This window comes from Anomaloglossus baeobatrachus, chromosome 4 (assembly GCF_048569485.1).
Source record: "Anomaloglossus baeobatrachus isolate aAnoBae1 chromosome 4, aAnoBae1.hap1, whole genome shotgun sequence".
NCBI classification, from domain to species: Eukaryota; Metazoa; Chordata; class Amphibia; order Anura; family Aromobatidae; genus Anomaloglossus; species Anomaloglossus baeobatrachus.
In genome coordinates this window covers 571849388-571868820 of record NC_134356.1, presented here as the reverse complement: position 1 = coordinate 571868820, position 19433 = coordinate 571849388, and the positions used below count along the sequence as shown (strand labels likewise).

Here is a 19433-nt window from a genome sequence, read left to right as displayed (position 1 = left end):
TAGCTGCAGGAAGATGAGGTTATATACTCCCTGCAGCTAATCACTTTTATTTACAGGGATGACATCTTAGGGCTGTGTGTCAGTTGGCACCGTATACATAGCGAGTCCTGTACTATTGTAGAATATATACATATATTCTCTTTTCTCCCTAAAGATGCACTTTAAATATTTAAAACCTGCAGATCATCATTATGCCTGTAGCGAAATACACTAATTATATATATATTATATAATATATATATATATATATATATATATATATATATATATATATATATATATATATATATATATATATATATATATATATATATATATATATATAAAAAAAAAACTTTTTTACGCTGACTGGTTTCTTTTAAAGAAGGTAGGGTCTATCACAGAGGCTTAAACTCAGGGATCACTCAAATGAGTACCTAAATCTGTTTCATTAAGTATGTTGCCCAACTGATGTAGGGATCACATTACAGAATCCCCCCAAATTAAAAATTGGGAGAAAAAGGAATCTGTAATGCAATGTATTTATGAAGTGTCGGAATAATAGCCTACATCATAGTCCACTAGCCTCTTGTTACCTCAATGTTAGTACTAATCTTCCCTAGCAAAGGTCACGTGGAAAGTTACATTTATGAAAATTATATATATTATATTATATATATATATATATATATATATATATATATATATATATATATATATATATATATATATATATATATATATATATATATATATTAGGGTTGTACGGAAATCTGACCATTCCCCCTGCATAATTGGAGCTCAGACAAAGCTTTTAAGATGGTGTCCAAATGCAATTAAATCAGCAGAATCGTGATTGCAGCTCCGGATGATAAATTTAGGTTTTAACCAAGGATCCATGCAAGAAAAATGAAAGGAAAAAAAAAAAACAAAAAAAAACTTCTTTACCAGAGCTTATTTACTTTGTATTTTAAGGTGAACATAAATTAAGTTATTTATTAAGGACCTGCCCAAGCATAAAACAGTTTTTTTTTTCATAAGGGCTGTATTTAAAAAAAGACAGACAAACAAACAAAAACTAAATATTCTGCTCCCCCCCCCCTGCAGCCCCAGGTAGAGTCTGGGATTGACCTTAACTAGTCCAACTGCAAAACTAGACAACCCATGGACAGGCGTGGCGTATGTGGGGGAGGGGGGAGCAAACCTTTCTAATCTCACAGATCGTGCAATTGGCGGATCTTTAAATACAATGTTACTCAATGAGCTTGTATAAACGGTAGGGCTGAAAAAACTAATCCTTCAGTTTTGGGACTTTCTATAGGTAGACACAAACACCTGCGATAAAATGTCATAAATCGGCAAATGCTCTGGGTTCACGTGGTGCAATTGCAGCCTCCCCGCCACGAATGTGCAGCCGCTTATAGGGAGATGTCCTGCTAGTCATGTAACAGATAACGGCAGACATAACTGAAAACAGTAGAAATAAGAGCAGTCGTAGGGGCTCGGTAGTCTGCGCCTGTATTGCCCATCAATAGAGGCGCAGTTATTCTTCCTAATCCTAGATCTCACTTCTTTCCAGCCTTTTAACATGGAATCTACAGAATGGTGGCTTCTGTAATGCTGGACGAGTAATAAAGCAACACTAGTAGTGGGATAAGCAAAGTTATCAATGTCTGTGCAACTCTAGCTATAGATTACCAATGACGGCGGCTCAGAGGAAAAGGCTTTCAATTTTTTTTTTCTCTCCAAATGTATAGCTTAGTTTAGAGAAATGTAACTTAGAGCCTTCGAATATCTCCCATCGCTGATGGAACCCAAGTGATTTGCAGTGTTCATTTGGCAGCAAACACCAATAAGATGACTTTCCCCCACTCCGAGGCCTTGCAATACTGCCTAGAAGGAAGGCCGGGTTAGGATTCTCATTTGTACTGCTACAGACTTCAAAAAGATCCAATAAATACAAGATACATGTGCTGAAAAGAAACTAAACAAGTGATCACTGCAGCTTTGACTCAGAAATGGAGATTGTTCCAGAATGATCGATGCAAGCACCTGACTCGTACAGGGACAATCAAAGCAATACTGTGTCTGATCTAAACGGTTCAGAAATGGGTAATGCTGTGAGGCCAGATAATACAAGGAGGAACCAACTGGGCTAAAGGAGGGCTCCACAATAAGAGTCAGTCTCCTGGATCCAGCTGGAAAACCAAAGAGGAAAAAAAACAGAAGAGCAAGTGCAGGGGTAGAGGTGGGTCCATAACTCTGTTCTGTTAGGGTGAGGGATGAGTAAAGTTCTCGGTTTATATACAAAAGTAAAACTGAAAATATAGTTCTGTTCTCTGTACATGTCCTTTTTTGATTTGTTTAAACATTTCCTTTTAAAAAAAGAAAAAATAAAATAAAGGAATTGGGCGACAAACGAGGAGGGGAGTCCATATCCCGCCCGTGTGCTCGTCTGGGGATCAGTCCAAGGAGATGACATCTGGGATTATGCCATAGAGAGAAGAGCTGTCTGCCGGGCCTCTACTCGCTGCATTGTGGTTGTCGCGCAGGCTGTTCGAGGATACCAAACTGCTGTTACTGCCACTGTTGCTTCCGTTGGTGGCGGGGAGGGAGGCGGTCGCCCCTCCACTAAGCTGGTCCAGAAAGATTTGAGAGGTCGTATATGGAAAAAAGCGTGAAGAATGGAGAAGGTCCGGCTCTTCAGAGGCAGCAGCTGCTGCAGCAGCCAAAAGGGAGGTGTTGTAATGCTGGGAAAAAAAAAAAAATAGGGTCACAAAGAAATAAAATGTACGGAGGGAGCAAATCATAGGAATGAGAAGATCAGGGAAGCAAAAAGGAAAGGTCTACACTTACTTGATTATCTCCAGATAGGAACGGGAAGAAATCCAGTCCTGTTAAGAAGAGACACATTGTTAGAAAAGGGTCAAGACAAAACTCTGCTGGAGATATTGCTTCCACACTGGTCAAAAATGATCTCCACGACTCCATGGATGAGCACATGGAAACAGAACCCAAATGCAATGGCTGGAAGACCAGGGGGCGGACGACTCCTACCTTGCAGGTCGTATGGCATTGGTGTCATATGGAAGGGATGCCTGTAGTCCTGAATGAGGGGGGTATTCATATACGTGGAGTCTACAGCCGGCAGACTGGGTGTTCGAGAGATAGGAGATGCCTGGTGTGGCAAACTCATCAAACTAGAGAGAGGAAAAAAATAAAAATGAAAAAAATGGTCCAATAAGAGAAAAAAACAAAACAAAACAAAAACCCACTCTGTAGGTGCAGAGAGATCAAACCGGCACCTGAAAGAAAACAATGGGAGGAAATACAGATAAGGAAGCATAGCCATGGATCTGACACATACTCACCCCTTGTTACTTAATGGTGAAGCAGGGGTAATAGATGGGCAGCTCCTTTTAGCGCAAGGTTCCTCCTCCTCCTCGTCTGAAGAGCTGTCTATCGTTAGATCTATAACCTCGACCTTCTTGCTTTTACTGGAAAGATGACTAGGGGACACCTGATGATCTACTGTACTGCTGATACACCCACCTGCAACAGAGTACGCACAGTAATGTATAAAACATGGAGGCAGCAAAAGAATGAGGCGCGGTCTCTACATCAGCTCAAGTTTAGCATATAATTAGCATTAAACCAACTCATCATGAAAAGAGACTGTATGTCACTAGAATATGCAATCACTTTTGTATCTGTGCAAGGTTAACCGAGTTCCCACCAATCTGGAGAACTAAGGGAACGCAGCGCTGGGGCAGCTCCTTGTGCAGCCAGGTGGGCTGGGGAAGATTTCCCAAAATTCATCTGCAGCGCTACCATGTACAGCGACCTGTATCTTTAACAACCTTCAAACAAATGAGACTGTTGCCTGTTGTATACATATAATAAAATTAAAGGAAACCTGACAGTAGATACACGCTGTTCGCTCCACGGGCAGCAGGATGTCAGCTATGTATGTGTGTGTAGAGAACCATGGAGGGGGAAAACCAATCACGATGTCAATTACATGAGTCAAAATTACAACATGAAAAATGTACTGAAACCAAGCTTAAGAATAGTGGAAATTATTAATGGGCGACCCCGAGCTGTAAAGTGTCCATGCACAGACCCCAAACACAACTTCTCAGGGACGTCTGTGTTACTGTTCAGTTTGGCCACTCGAATAATGATAGGAAATAAGGAATAAATATTGCGTTTTGATTTGTTTTTATTTGCCAGAAGATGCAGTATTGGTGCAGGAATTTGGTGCACAAATTCCAGCACTAAATTTGCATCTCTTAGCAAACAAACCCCATGGTTTTCTGCCAGGAGATGCAGGTCTCATTGAACTCGGAGTTCCCCTGAGGTACGTTTACTTGCGGTCCCGGGTGGGGAACCTCCAGATGTGACCGTAGGTAAACTCTGACGTCACCGCTCACAGCTACAGCTTAATCAGTGTCTGCCTGAAGTCGCAGTGGGCGGTCATGTTTTCTAATGTGCCCACGTGCTGCGAGCCAGGATCATCATGGGATCTCGTGTGGATTACGTTGGACCTGGGTGTTTAGGGGGCGGGGGGGTTAATAAATTGGAGTCTTTTTGTATTTTATCTCAAATAAAGGAATTTTTTTGGTGTTTATTTGCACTTATAGGATTAGTAATGAAGTGGTCTCAGAGCCTTACCCATTACTAATCTAGAGCTTAGTGGCAGCTGTGAGCTATCATTAACCGCTTATATTACTCCAATTGCCACCGCACCAGGGCAATCGGGATAAATCAGGTAAAGGGCCCGCATTGTTGCATTGAATGGATGCGACAATTCTGGACAGCTGCAGGCTGCTATTTTAAGGCTAGGCAGCTAATAATCATTTTCCCTCCGGCCTGAGAATACCAGCCCCCAGCTGTTGACTTTATCATGGCTGGTATCAAAATTGGAGGGAGAATGCACGCAGTTTTTTGTTTAATAAAAAGAAAAAAAAGCCAAATAGAGCCCCTTTTAATTTGATACACAACCAAGATAACCCCACGGCTTGGAGCTACAGCCTGCAGCCATATGCTTTATCTGCGCTGGATATCACAATATATGGGGACCTATGCCATTTTTAAAATTTATTTTTACACCACTATACTGATGCAGATAGCGTGTGTGAGTCCAACCAATCACATGTGCTGTTACACATTGTGGGGGAGCAGTCTGACTGCAGCCAATCACAAGATTCAATATAATTATCCTTGTACTTGCCGTTACTACGTAGTGTAAAGTGCCCAGGAACAAATGTTAACTATATTTTCCTGTATAGCACAAAAATGTTTTACAGACAATATGCTTGAAAACAAAGTCCATTTTATTGTGGCCAATACATTCATGGAAAACTGACGTTTCGGCATGAGTGCCTTTTTCAAGGTATTATCTAGAAGTGAAGGTGACATGAACGAAAATACTTGTCTGAATGCAGAATGAGGATTCACAAACTGTGACATGGCAGAAGTACTGCGGACCTTATCGCGCTGTGGTATCAAGTGACTTGATACAGGCACTGAATGCGAAACGTCAGTTTTCTATGAATGTATTGGCCACAATAAAATACTGCATATTCCCTACATAACAGTTTTGTGCGATACATAAAAATTTATTTTCATGCAATCAATCACAAATGCCGGGACTGCTGGTGGGCGGGGGAAGCAGTGAATATGTATGAGAGTTAATGAGTGGACCTGGAAATAGTATTACAGCCGTGGGGAAGGTCAATAAGTATAATTTCCCTGCTCTGTAGCCCCATAGCCCTTTCTACCCCCATTGTACAGTACCAGGTCCAAGACCGGACTCCAGGCTCAAGACCGGGCCTTGTTTTTTTTTGTTTTTTTTTTAAAGTATGGCTGGACCCGAACATCTGTGGGTTTGCCTTTCTTATTATGGAGATACAGAAACACACACACACACACACACACACATACACACACACACACACTTATTTAACCCTTTAGTGACGGAGCTAATTTTCACCTTAATGACCAGACCAAATTTTGCAATTCTGGCCAGTGTCACTTCATGAGGTTATAACTCTGGAACGCTTCAACGGATCCCGGTGATTCTGAGATTGTTTTTTCGTCACATATTGGACTTCATGTTAGTACCAAATTTAGGACAATATTTTTTGTGTTTATTTATGAAAAAAATTGAATATTGGCAAAAATTTTGAAAATTTAGCAATTTTCAACTTTTGAATTTTTATACCGTTAAACCAGAGATTTCTGTGACACAAAATAGTTAATAAATAACATTTCCCACATGTCTACTTTACATCAGCACAATTTTGGAAACAAAATTTTTTTTTGTTAGGAAGTTAGAGGGGTTCAAAGTTTATCAGCAATTTCTCATTTTTACATCAAAATTTACAAAACCAGTTTTTTAGGGACCACATCACATTTGAAGTGACTTCAATAGGCCTAGATGACAGAAAATACCCAAAAGTGACACCATTCTAAAAACTGCACCCCCCAAAGTACTAAAAACCACATTCAAGAAGTTTATTAACCCTTCAGGTGCTTCACATGAACAAAAGCAATGTGGAATGAAAAAAAAGCAAAAATTAAATTTTACCTAAAAATGTTGCTCTAACCCAAATCTATTCACTTTTAGAAGAAATAACACAACAAAATGGACCTCAAAACTTGTTCCCCACTTTCTTATGAGCGCGCCGATACCCCACATGTGGTCAGAAACCTCTGTTTGGACAAATGGGAGGGCTCGGAACAGAAGGAGCAATATTTGAATTTTGGAAAGCAAATTTGGCTGAAATAGATTGCGGGCACCATGTTGCATTTACAGGTCCGCTAAGGTACCTAAACAGAAGAAATCCCTCACAAGTGACACCATTTTGGAAACTAGACCCCTCAAGGCTTCTATCTAGGGGTATAGTGAGCATTTTAGATCCACAGGTACTTCACAGATTTTGTTAACGTTACGTTGTCATATTGAAAATTTTAATAATTTTCTCAAAAATGTTGCTTTAGCATCAATTTTCTCACTTTTTCAAGAGGTAATTCCAAAAATTTGACCTCAAGGTTTGTTAACCACTTTTTTATGAGCGCGGTGATACCTCACATGTGGTCTGAAACCTTTGTTTGGACAAATGGGAGGGCTTGGAACGAAAGGAGCAATATTTGAATTTTAGAAAGGAAATTTGGCTGAAAAAGATTGCGGGCACCATGTCGCATTTGGAGGTCCCCTAAGGTACCTAAACAGCAGAAACCCCGCACAAGTGGCCCCATTTTGGAAACTAGGCCCCTCAAGGAATTTATCTAGATGTTTGGTGAGTACCCTGAACCCTCAGGTGCTTCACAGAATTTTATAACGTTGAGCCATGAAAAAAAAAAAATAAAATTTTACCACAAAATTGTTACTTCAACCAGGTAGCTTTTTTTTTTACAAGAGTAAAAGGAAAAAATTCAGCATAACATTTATTGTGCAATTTCTCCTAAGTTTGGCGATACCTTATATGTGGTGGAAATCAACTGTTTGGGCGCATGGCAGGGCTCGGAAGGGAAGGAGTGCCATTTGACTGCAAAATTGGCTGGAATCAATAGCGGACGCCAGGTTGCATTTGGAGAGCCCCTGAGGTGCCTAAACAGTGGCGGTCCCCCACAAGTGACTTCATTCTGGAAACAAGACACCTCAAGGCTTTTATCAAGGTGTATAGTGAGCAGTTTGAATCCACGAGTACTTCACAGAATTTGATAAGCTTAGGTTGTCATATTGAAAATTTTCATTTTTTTCACAAAACTGTTGCTTTAGCATCAAATTTCTCACTTTTTCAAGAGACAACAACAAACCGTGGACCCCACAGGTTGTTATCCAATGTCTTATGAGCACAGGGATACCCCACATGTGGCCAAAAACCTCTGTTTGGATAAATGGGAGGGCTTGGAATGGAAGGAGCACCATTTGAATTCTGGAAAAGTTGAAATAAATTGCGCGCACCATGTCACATTAGCAGGGCCCCTTGGGTACCTATACATCAGAAAACCCCCACAAGTGACCCCATTTTGGAAACTGGATTTTATTCAGGAGTATAGTAAGCATTTTGAATCCACAGGTACTTCACAAAAATGTTGCTGTAGCAACAAATGTCTCACTGTTAGGCTCTGTGGCCATGATCCAGCGACACGGCATCTAGTACACAGTGTCAGCCTCCTGCAGAGATGTGAGTGTTGTCCACGGGAGAACGCAGCTGCCCATGCCCACGATTTGGGTTCAGGCCGCTGTGGAGCTCTATGCTACCTGCAGAGAACACTCATCTCCGCAGCATAAATTGACATGCTGAGGCTCGGGAAGCTGCGCCACAGGTCGGTTTATGCTGCGGAGAAAAGAAGCACATTGGGCATGGGATTTCTAAAAATCCTTCCACTGTGCTTCTACTGCACAACGCAGCATTATGGACACAAGGAAAACACTCTGCGCCCAAAACACTGCAAACCCTGATTGTGGGCACACAGCGTAAAATGCTACAATGGATGAATGGATAGATGTCAAACAAATATAACGTCCCATTCCCCTGCATATTCTAAGCTGGCGCCCTTTAGTGCCTTTCATGTGGCACTAAAGGGTGCCTAGCCTTGTATTTAGCCCCCCAAAAAATTAATAATTAAAATAAACGACGTGGGGTCCCCCCTATTTTTGATAGCCAGCTAGGGTAAAGCAGACAGCTGTAGCCTGCAAACCACAGCTGACAGCTTCACCTTGGCTGGTGATCAATTTGGAGGGCTCCCCAGGCGTTTTTTAAAAAAAAAAAAAAAAAAAAAACGTGGGGTCCCCCCCAAATTAGATCACCAGCCAAGGTGAAGCGGACAGCTGGGGTCTGGTATTCTCAGGGTGGGAAGAGCCATGGTTATTGGACTCTTCCCAGCCTAAAAATAGCAGGCCGCAGCCGCCCCAGAAGTGGCGCATCCATTAGATGCGCCAATCCTGGCGCTTCGCCCCAGCTCATCCCGCGCCCTGGTGCGGTGGCAGACGGGGTAATATATGGGGTTGATACCAGCTGTAATGTCACCTGGCATCAAGCCCTGGGGTTAGTGATGTCACGGCATCTGAACAGATACCCGACATCACTAACCCAGTCAGTAATAGAAAAAAAAAAGACAAAAAAAATTTATTTGAAAAAACACTCCCCGAAACATTCCTCTTTTACCAATTTATTGAAAATAAAGAAATTCCGGTCGCTGTAATCCATTTTGGAGGTCCCGCGCCGACTCTGGATCTTCTAGAATATGGGGGGCACGTTCAGGGAACGTATCCCCCATTTTCTGGAAGAGCAAGCTCTCCATGAGCAGTGTGGGTGCAGTAATCTGAGAATACTGCACTCACACTGCCCCGGTCCAACCTAGGGCAGAGTGACCTGCAGTAACCTCATTCCAGAATATGAGGGGCACGCTCACAGAACGTACCCCCCATTTTCTGGAACAGCAGCCTCTCCATGTGAGGAGTGTGGCTGCAGATCACTGCACTCACCCTCCCCCGGTCCACAGTGGAGCCTGTGCATCAGCGACGTCAGCAGGATCCCTGCTTGCAGGGATCCAGCTGACAGCCGCTGTCTGCGCATGCGCCGCCAGCATTGAAGAAGGAGGCGGCGATCGCGGGCCCGGAGCGGCAGACAGGTAACGTATAACCGGGGGCTTGGGGGGGGGGGGTGACGGGGGGTGACCTAGTGGGACCTGGGGACACCTTTCTGCCGCATGTGACGTGTCACATGCGGCAGAAAGAGCAGAATGAAGGCGGCCGCGCGCTGTGCGCCGCCATTTTCCACGCTCCGGAGGGGGGAGGGGGGTGGTGGCTCTGGAGAACCGGAGGGGGCTCCGGTGACCAGAGGGCTCCGGTGGACCGGAGGAGGGGTCAGGGGGAGGACATTTCCCTCCGATCTGAAATGTTTGATCATTTCAGATCGGAGGGAAATGACTGCAGAGCCGGCGCCGGCGGCAGTTTTCTGTGCGCTTCGGCGCCATTTTGGATGTCCGGTGGGGGTGGGGGTGGGGGTGGGGGGACTCTCCGGTACCGGGGGCTTTGGGGGCACTAGGGGGTTAGATTTCTTTCTCATCTGACATGTTTGATCATGTCAGATGAAAAAGAAATCAGTTTTACCGGCCATTTATTTTTTTTTCATGCGTTCGTCGGTATACGGTGTATACCGGCGATCACATGGTCGGGGTCCAAAAAAAACACCCCGATTCATAATCTGGGGGGTCTCAGCTACCCCCGGTAGCTGAAACCCCCGAGATTTTCGGTCGCTGGGGGGCGCTACAAGTTTTTTCGGGCCGCCGCTTTAAAGCGGCGGAACAGAATAAGTACCCTGTTTTGCCGCCGCTTTAAGTCGTACGGCCGTCGTTATGAGGTTAAATTATAATGGTAGAATAAATGGGAGGTCTGCTGCATATAGAAAAAAGTCAGATCATATAATAAAAGTAATATGATGCAGTAGGATAGTAGGCGGGTGTGCGCCACTCCTTTGGGTGTTCCTGTCACAGGTACGGTTTTCAATCATTCTATTGCATTTTGGCACCTTTCTGCTCAGCTGCTGGTAGTTACAAGTGCATTCTATAGGACACTTACATTACCTATGCATTTGCCCACAAACGTCTTATAAAATTAATATGCTGCAGTAGGAAAATATATGACCTGACATTTTCTATATGCAACAGGTAAAATGTATTTTATAAATCGTGAAGCGTGCGCGATCTTATCTTGTATCTCCACTATGAACTTGCTTGGTTTCAATAAACAATCTTTTCATGTTTTTGCAATTTGACTCATGTAATATTTGATGCCATGATCAGTTTTTCTAATTCTTAAGTTCTATATTTATACTTACCGATTAGTCTAATGTGTTTGATATTGGGGGAATATAAGCAAGTCACTGGCAGCGGGCCGGGAGAAGCCTTTTCGGGAAGTCTCCAGTGCACCTTGGTCCCCAGTGGCTTTTAAAGAAGGTTTATCTCTGAAACACTGCTGTGTTTCAGAGTTAAAGGGATGGTGCCATCAAAACTTTTTTTTTTATTTTTTTTTAATAATTAATTATAATTTCGATTTTTTTTTCAATGTTTTGTTTAAATATTATCATTGTTTTTAATTGAGCAAAATAGAAAAAAAAAATATGAAAAGTTTGATATTTTCCTCTCAAACACTAGGGGGAGCAGGTCCTGAAAACTTAGTGTACAACTAGCTCACATTACAACTGCAGTAAAAGTGGGCAGAATCTGCTCTCCTGTGTCTGATGTCACCTCCCCCTCCCCTTCTGGACATTTATAAAGAAGGGAATTTTGTTACTTACCGTAAATTCCTTTTCTTCTAGCTCCAATTGGGAGACCCAGACGATTGGGTGTATAGCTACTGCCTCCGGAGGCCACACAAAGTATTACACTAAAAAGTGTAAGGCCCCTCCCCTTCTGCATATACACCCCCCGTGGGATCACGGGCTGCTTCAGTTTTAGTGCAAAAGCAAGAAGGAGGAAAGCCAATAACTGGTTAAACAATTCAATCCGAAGGAACATCGGAGAACTGAAACCATTCAACATGAACAACATGTGTACCCGAACAACCAAAAATCCCGAAGGAACAGGGGCGGGTGCTGGGTCTCCCAATTGGAGCTAGAAGAAAAGGAATTTACGGTAAGTAACAAAATTCCCTTCTTCTTCGGCGCTCCATTGGGAGACCCAGACGATTGGGACGTCCAAAAGCAGTCCCTGGGTGGGTAAATTAATACCTCAAGTTTGGACTGTAAAAACAGCCCTTCCCTACATGGAGGCAACCGCCGCCTGCAGGACTCTTCTACTTAGGCTGGCATCCGCCTAAGCGTAGGCATGCACCTGATAACGCTTGGTGAAGGTGTGCAGACTCGCCCAGGTAGCCGCCTGGCACACCTGCTGAGCCGTAGCCTGGTGCCGTAATGCCCAGGACGCACCCACGGCTCTGGTAGAATGGGCCTTCAGCCCTGATGGAACCGGAAGCCCAGCAGAACGGTAGGCTTCAAGAATTGGTTCCTTGATCCATCGAGCCAGGGTGGATTTGGAAGCCTGCGACCCTTTGCGCTGACCAGCGACAAGTACAAAGAGTGCATCCGAGCGGCGCAGGGGCGCCGTGCGGGAATGTAGATTCTGAGCGCTCTCATCAGATCCAACAAATGCAAATCCAATTCATATCGATGAACTGGATGAGGACAAAAGGAAGGTAAGGAGATATCCTGACTGAGATGAAAAGGGGGATACCACCTTAGGGAGAAACCCCGGAATCAGGCGCAGCACTACCTTGTCTTGGTGAAACACCAGGAAGGGAGCTTTGGATGACCGCGCTGCTAGCTCGGACACTCTCTGAAGAGACGTGACCGCTACCAAAAAAGGCCACTTTCTGTGAAAGTCGAGAAAGTGAAACATCCCTCAGAGGCTCAAAGGGCGGCTCCTGGAGAGCAATTAGTACCCTGTTCAGATCCCATGGGTCTAACGGCCTCTTGTACGGAGGGACAATGTGACAAACCCCCTGCAGGAACGTGCGTACCTGAGGAAGTCGTACTATGCGCTTCTGAAAGAATACAGACAGCGCTGGGACTCGTCCGTTAAGGGAGCCGAGCGACAAACCTTTTCCCAAACCAGATTGCAGGAAGGAAGGAAAAGTAGGCAATGCAAATGTCCAGGGAGACACTCCCTGAGCAGAGCACTAAGATAAGAATATCTTCCACGTCTTGTGGTAGATCTTGGCAGACGTCGGCTTCCTAGCCCGTCTCATGGTGACAATGACGTCTTGAGATAATCCTGAAGACGCTAGGATCCAGGACTCAATGGCCACACAGTCAGGTTCAGGGCTGTAGAATTCAGATGGAAAAAACGGCCCTTGGGACAGTAAGTCTGGCCGGTCTGGTAGTGCCCACGGTTGGCCGACCGTGAGATGCCACAGATGCAGGTACCACGACCTCCTCGGCCAGTCTGGGGCGACGAGGATGGCGCGGTGGCAATCGGAGCTGATCTTGCGTAGCCCTCTGGGCAACAGTGCCAGAGGGGGAAACACATAGGGTAGCTGGAACTGCGACCAATCCTGAACTAAGGCGCCTGCCGCCAGAGCTCTTTGATCGTGAGACCGCGCCATGAAAATCGGGCCCTTGTTGTTGTGCCGAGACGCCATTAGGTCGACGTCCGGCCTCCCCCAGCGGCTACAGATTTCTTGAAACCCGTCCGGGTGCAGAGACCATTCCCCTGCGTCCATGCCCTGGCGACTGAGGAAGTCTGCTTCCCAGTTTTCTACGCCCGGGATGTGAACTGCGGATATGGTGTATGCTCTGTCTTCCACCCACATCAGAATCCGCCGGACTTCCTGGGAGGCTTGCCGACTGCGTGTTCCGCCTTGGTGGTTGATGTATGCCACCGCTGCGAAGTTGTCCGACTGAATTCGGATCTGTTTGCCTTCCAGCCTCTGCTGGAAGGTTTGCAGGGCAAGATACCCTGCCCAGATTTCCAGAACATTGGTCTGAAGGGTGGACTCCTCTGAAGAGAGTCCTTGCCCGTCTGAGAAAAGGGGTACGTTCCTGTCTAGGGACGTCGACTTCCCATCCCATTGGCGAAGAATGTCCTATAGAAGTGGACGCAGATGAAACTGCGCGAAAGGGACTGCCTCTGCATGAGGCGTCTTAAGGGGTGCGACTGGCCTTGAAGGAGAGACTGCACCCCCGTCTGTAGTGAACGCTGTATGTCCAGCGGGAGCTGCACTATCGCTGAGAGAGTGTTAAGCTCCATGCCAAGATATGTCGGCGATTGGGTCGGTGTCAGATTTAACTTTGAAAAGTTTATGATCCACTCGAAACTCTGGAGAGTCTCCAGCGCCACGTTCAGGCTGTGTTGGCATGCCTCTTGAGAGGGTGCCTTGACAAGTAGATCGTCCAAGTAAGGGATCACAGAGTGACCCTGAGAGTGCAGGACTACTCCCACTGCTGCCATGAACTTGGTGAAAAGCCGTGGGGCTGTCGCCAGACCGAAGGGCAGGGCTACGAACTGAAGATGCTCGTCTTCAATAACGAATCGTAGCCAACACCGGTGCTCTGGAGCAATCGGTACGTGGAGATAAGCATCCTGATGTCTATTGACGCTAGGAAATCTCCTTGAGACATTGAGGCAATGACGGAGCGGAGGGATTCCATCCGGAACCGCCTGGTTTTCACGTGCTTGTTGAGCAGGTTTAGGTCCAAAACGGAACGGAAAGAGCCGTCGTTTTTTGGTACCACAACCAGATTGGAGTAAAAACCGTATCTTGTTCCTGAGGAGGAACAGGGATTACCACTCCTTCTGCCTGCAGAAGAGCATCGGCTCGGTCGGGAGGTGAGGAAGTTCTGAAGATCTAGCCGGAGGACGAGAACAGAACTCTATCCTGTACACGTGAGACAAAATGTCTCTCACCCACCGGTCTTTGACCTGTGGCAGCTAAATGTCGCCAAAGCGGGAGAGTCTGCCACCGACCGCGGATGCGGAGAGAGAGGGCTGAACGTCATGAGGAAACCGCCTTGGTAGCGGTTCCTCCGGCTGCCTTCCTTGGGCGTGATTGAGCCTGCCAGGAATCTGCGCCTCTCTGAGCCTTTTGAGTCCTTTTGGACGAGGACAATTGGGACCTGCCCGAGCCTGGGAAGGACCGAAACCTCGACTGTCCCTTCTTCTGTTGGGTGTTGTTTGATCTGGGCTGGTGTAAGGAAGAGTCCTTACCCTTGGACTGTTTAATGATTTCATCCAATCGCTCACCAAACAGTCTGTCACCAGATAATGGCAAACTGGTTAAGCACTTTTTTGGAAGCAGAATCTGCTTTCCATTCCCTCAACCACAAGGCTCTGCGTAAAACCACGGAGTCGGCGGACGCCACTGACGTACGGCTCGTAGAGTGCAGGACAGCATTAATAGCGTAAGTCGCAATGCAGACATTGCGAGGTTAAGGACGCCATCTGCGGCACAGATGTACATGTGACAGTGTCCACGTGCGCAAGACCAGCTGAAATAGCTTGGAATGCCCATACGGCTGCGAATGCCGGAGCAACCGACACGCCGATAGCTTCATAGACAGAATTCAACCAGAGGACCATCTGTCTGTCAATGGCATCTTTAAGTGAAGTCCCATCTTCCACTGCAACTATGGATCTAGCCGCAAGCCTGGAGATTGGGGGATCCACCTTTGGACACTGGGTCCAGCGCTTGACCACGTCAGGGAGAAAAAAAGGATAACGTGTATCCTTAATACGATTGGAGAACGCTTATCTGGATAAGTGTGGTGTTTCCGGATTGCTTCTCTGAAGTCAGAGTGGCCAGAAAAGTACTCAATATACGCTTGAGATACTGAAAAGGGATTTCTCCTGCTGTGAAGCTGACTCCTCCACCGGAGGAGCTGAGGGAGAAATATCCAACATTCCCTTGATGGACGCTAGAAGATCATTCACTATGGCGTCACCATCCGGAGTATCCGGATTGAGAGCGGTCTCAGGATCAGAGTCCTGATCAGCTACGTCTGCCTCATCATACAGAGAGTCCTGCTGGGACCCTAACCAGTGGTGAAGCCGAGTGCCGCTCCCAGCGAGCTCGCTCAGACTGTCTGGGACTGTCGTCCGTGTCAGAGCCTGCGCCCTGGGATGTATGGGACCCCCCCGGAGCACTGATTTGTTCCAAATGAGGGCGGCCAGGGAGCATTGTATCAACATTGCCCATGGTCCGTCTGGACTGCAAAGTCTCTAAGATGTTAGTCACGGTCACAGACAATCTATCAGCCGAAACTACAACTCCGTCCCTGTCCCTGGACAGGGTTTACAGGTGGTTCCTTTGGCCACCTCTAGCAGAGACCCCGGCTGACCAAGTGGTACAGGGGAGCATTGCACACAATGGGGACAGTGGAACCTGCCGTGTGGAACAGTATCACGTGCAGTACAAGCAGCATTCTTTTTTGCTGCTGTTGTCTAGCCATCTAGAAGCATATAGCCAAGAATAGCGACCGTACAGTGCAATGTATAGCATACAAGCAGAAAGTACAAATGAACACTTCAGCACATGCAGTACAAGCAGCATAGAACGCCTGTGCCTTAGCACCCTTGCTTTTTTGCTGCTGTTGTCCAGCCATCTAGGAGTATATAGCCAAGAATAGCGACCGTACAGTGCAGTGTATAGCATACCAGCATAAAGTACAAATGAACACTTCAGCACATGCAATACAAGCAGCCTAGAAAGCCTGTGCCTTAGCACCCTTGCTTTTTGCTGCTGTAGTCTAGCCATCTAGGCATAAAGTACAAATGGCATTAGTGGGGTCAGCACTTCAGGTGCTGCTTACCGCCCGCACAAAGGCGGGTGTGTGGTCGCCCGAATCCTGTGACTGGTTGCCCAGAGCTTGTCTCCCTTCTCCAGCCCAGACTGCGTGCAGGAATGGCTGCCGGCGTCTTGTGAAGAGGGGCGGGCCGTGGGCGTGCCCCAGACAAGAGCGGGAAACTGGCGTCCCACTGTGTCCAGTGAAGGGGGCTGGAGAATGCAAAGCAGACTCCAGCTCTCGGCGCTGACTTTCTGTACAGCGTCCCGCCCCTCCCCTGACTGGCAGGGCTGGGGGCGGGAACGAAGCGAAAACTAGGCCGCCAAGCCGGGGACTCGAGTAATAAGCGCGGCCGTCCTATGTGCACGGCCAGCGCGGAAGTCCCCGGCGCACCACAAGTCCCAGCCGCGCCACAGTGTAAAACACCCCGCAGCGGCCGGCGCGGCAGTTTCTAACACATAAATTCACTCAGCTAAGCTGCAGTGAATAATAGCACAAGCGCTCCGCGCTGTTGTCCCCGGCGCACTAACACTCCCAGCAATGCTGGTGTGTGTGTGCGCGATGTGTACGGGGACACAGAGTACCTTAATGTAGCAGGGCCCTGTCCCTGACGATACCCAGCTCCATATCCAGCAGGTTCTCCGGGTCTGTGGATGGAGCCCGGTCTCAGTGCCTGGAGACCGGTAAGATCCCACTTCACCCAGAGCCCCGAGGGGGTATGGGGAAGGAAAACAGCATGTGGGCTCCAGCCTCCGTACCCGCAATGGGTACCTCAACCTTAACAAACACCGCCGACAAAAGTGGGGTGAGAAGGGAGCATGCTGGGGGCCCCATATGGGCCCACTTTTCTTCCAACCGACATAGTCAGCAGCTGCTGCTGACTAAAAACAGTGGAGCTATGCGTGGATGTCTGACCTCCTTCGCACAAAGCATGAAAACTGAAGCAGCCCGTGATCCCACGGGGGGGTGTATATGCAGAAGGGGAGGGGCCTTACACTTTTTAGTGTAATACTTTGTGTGGCCTCCGGAGGCAGTAGCTATACACCCAATCGTCTGGGTCTCCCAATGGAGCGCCGAAGAAAGGATAAGGGAGGATGAAGTTTAGGATTTCTGTGCACAGCCATTTTGTTGGGGACTGCAAAGTGATACAAATATGTGGAAAGTGTCACTGAGGACAGCTAGCATAATACTCCACTGAATACTGTGCCCCCTCCGATCCTACCAGCTCCTTCTGTCAGTGCTCTTCTTGCGCTGAGCACAGAGCGCTGACACGAGGAACTGCCAGGAGCGGAGGTCTGAGGTGAGTACATGTGACGGGGAGGAGGGATCGCAGCCTGTCATCATTAGTACAATACCAGGCTCAGGCTGCAGATCACCGCTCCCGCTGCATGTACTCATGTCGGACCCCCGATCCTGGCAGTTATTCCCTTCAGCCTGGCGTCTCGGCAGCTCTTCTTGTCAGTGGAGACAAGCGGCGCTGCCGGGAGCAGAGGTCCGAGGGGAGTACATGCAGTGGGGAGTGGTGATAGCAGCCTAACATCATTAGCACAATACCAGGCTGGGCTGCAGATCACCGCACTCAGGGGGAAAGTGGGGTGCACAGTATATGCTGTGGGCTCCACAGAGTTTACATTAATCTCCTCCCCCTGCTTTGATAGGACGGCGTAGGGGGCATGTCCAGATCACAGTAGGAAGCAGTCACAGTGCAGGAGATGGGGTCGGATGCAGACTATTAGCACCTATGCCAGACCTGGGTAAGGGGCGGCCCGTGGGCCACATCCGGCCCGCCTACTCGGTGACCGGCCCCTGCCTGGTTCAGGGCGTCCTTGCTCGCCTGTCAGTGATGAGGGCAATCTGACCTGTTGTCCGAAGCTCCAGGCTCCGGGAGACCCCTGGTCAGATTGCCCTCATCACACGCTGCGTGCCGGACAGGGAGTGATCCTGCAGCGCCGCACAGTGCAGGCAGCGGAACGCAGGAATCTCTCCTCTGTTCCCTGCCCGACACCTTTCTCTGTGACACACGCGTGCCATGATACAGTCAGTACGGTGCGCATGTGTCATTTGAAAAATTCCTGCCCGGCAAGAAAAGACGCTGCAGCAGCCGGGGCCCGTACGGAGAGAAGCAGCAGCCGGGGCTCCTAGGAAAACTGCATCGGCGCAGGCTGGGCATGTAAAAGAGAAACAGCTCAGCGGGGGGCTCGTACGGAGGTGCCTGAGGAGGGGACATTAAGAAGGGAGAGGTGAGTGGTTACCAGTAACCTGCGGGGACAATGGGGGGGGGGGGCTTGACTATTGACAAATATTTGGGGTGTAGTGGTGTGGTATATGGGAATGTAGTTCTACAGGTGTGGTATATGGGGGGGGGGGGTGTAGTGGTGTAGTATATAGTGGTGTAGTATAATACAGGTGTATATAGGGGTGTAGTGGTGTAGTATAATACAGGTGTGTATATAGGGGTGTAGTATAATAGAGGTGTATATAGGGGTGTAGTGGTGTAGTATAATACAGGTGTGTATATAGGGGTGTAGTATAATACAGGTGTATATAGGGGTGTAGTATAATACAGGTTTGTATATAGGGGTGTAGTATAATACAGGTTTGTATATAGGGGTGTAGTATAATACAGGTTTGTATATAGGGGTGTAGTATAATACAGGTTTGTATATAGGGGTGTAGTATAATACAGGTTTGTATATAGGGGTGTAGTATAATACAGGTGTATATAAGGGGTGTAGTATAATACAGGTGTATATAGGGGTGTAGTATAATACAGGTGTATATAAGGGGTGTAGTATAATACAGGTGTATATAAGGGGTGTAGTATAATACAGGTGTATAAAGGGGTGTAGTGGTGTAGTATAATACAGGTGTATATAGGGGTGTAGTGGTGTAGTATAATACAGGTGTATATAGGGGTGTAGTGGTGTAGTGTAATACAGGTGTGTATATAGGGGTGTAGTATAATACAGGTGTATATAGGGGTGTAGTGGTGTAGTATAATACAGGTTTGTATATAGTGGTGTAGTATAATACAGGTGTATATAAAGGTGTAGAATATTACAGTTGTAGTATATAGTGATGTAGTATAATACAGGTGTAGTATATAGGGGTGTAGTATAATACAGGTGTATATAGGGGTGCAGTGGTGTAGTATAATACAGG

General features: G+C 46.9%; 1 protein-coding gene across 2 annotated transcripts in view; it reads right to left on the bottom strand.

The window, feature by feature from the left end:
- Positions 1-720: 720 nt before the first annotated feature.
- The window catches only part of PIAS1 (protein inhibitor of activated STAT 1), a 130999-nt gene continuing 112286 nt past the window's right edge, over positions 721-19433 (bottom strand). For both annotated transcript variants that reach the window (XM_075346070.1, XM_075346071.1), the window contains exons 11-14: positions 3351-3531; positions 3037-3179; positions 2836-2873; positions 721-2729 (exon numbers count right to left, since the gene is read on the bottom strand). In XM_075346070.1, the coding sequence (XP_075202185.1) occupies positions 2442-2729; positions 2836-2873; positions 3037-3179; positions 3351-3531 (650 nt within the window). In that variant the 3' untranslated portion in view covers positions 721-2441. The remainder of the gene's footprint in view (positions 2730-2835; positions 2874-3036; positions 3180-3350; positions 3532-19433) is intronic.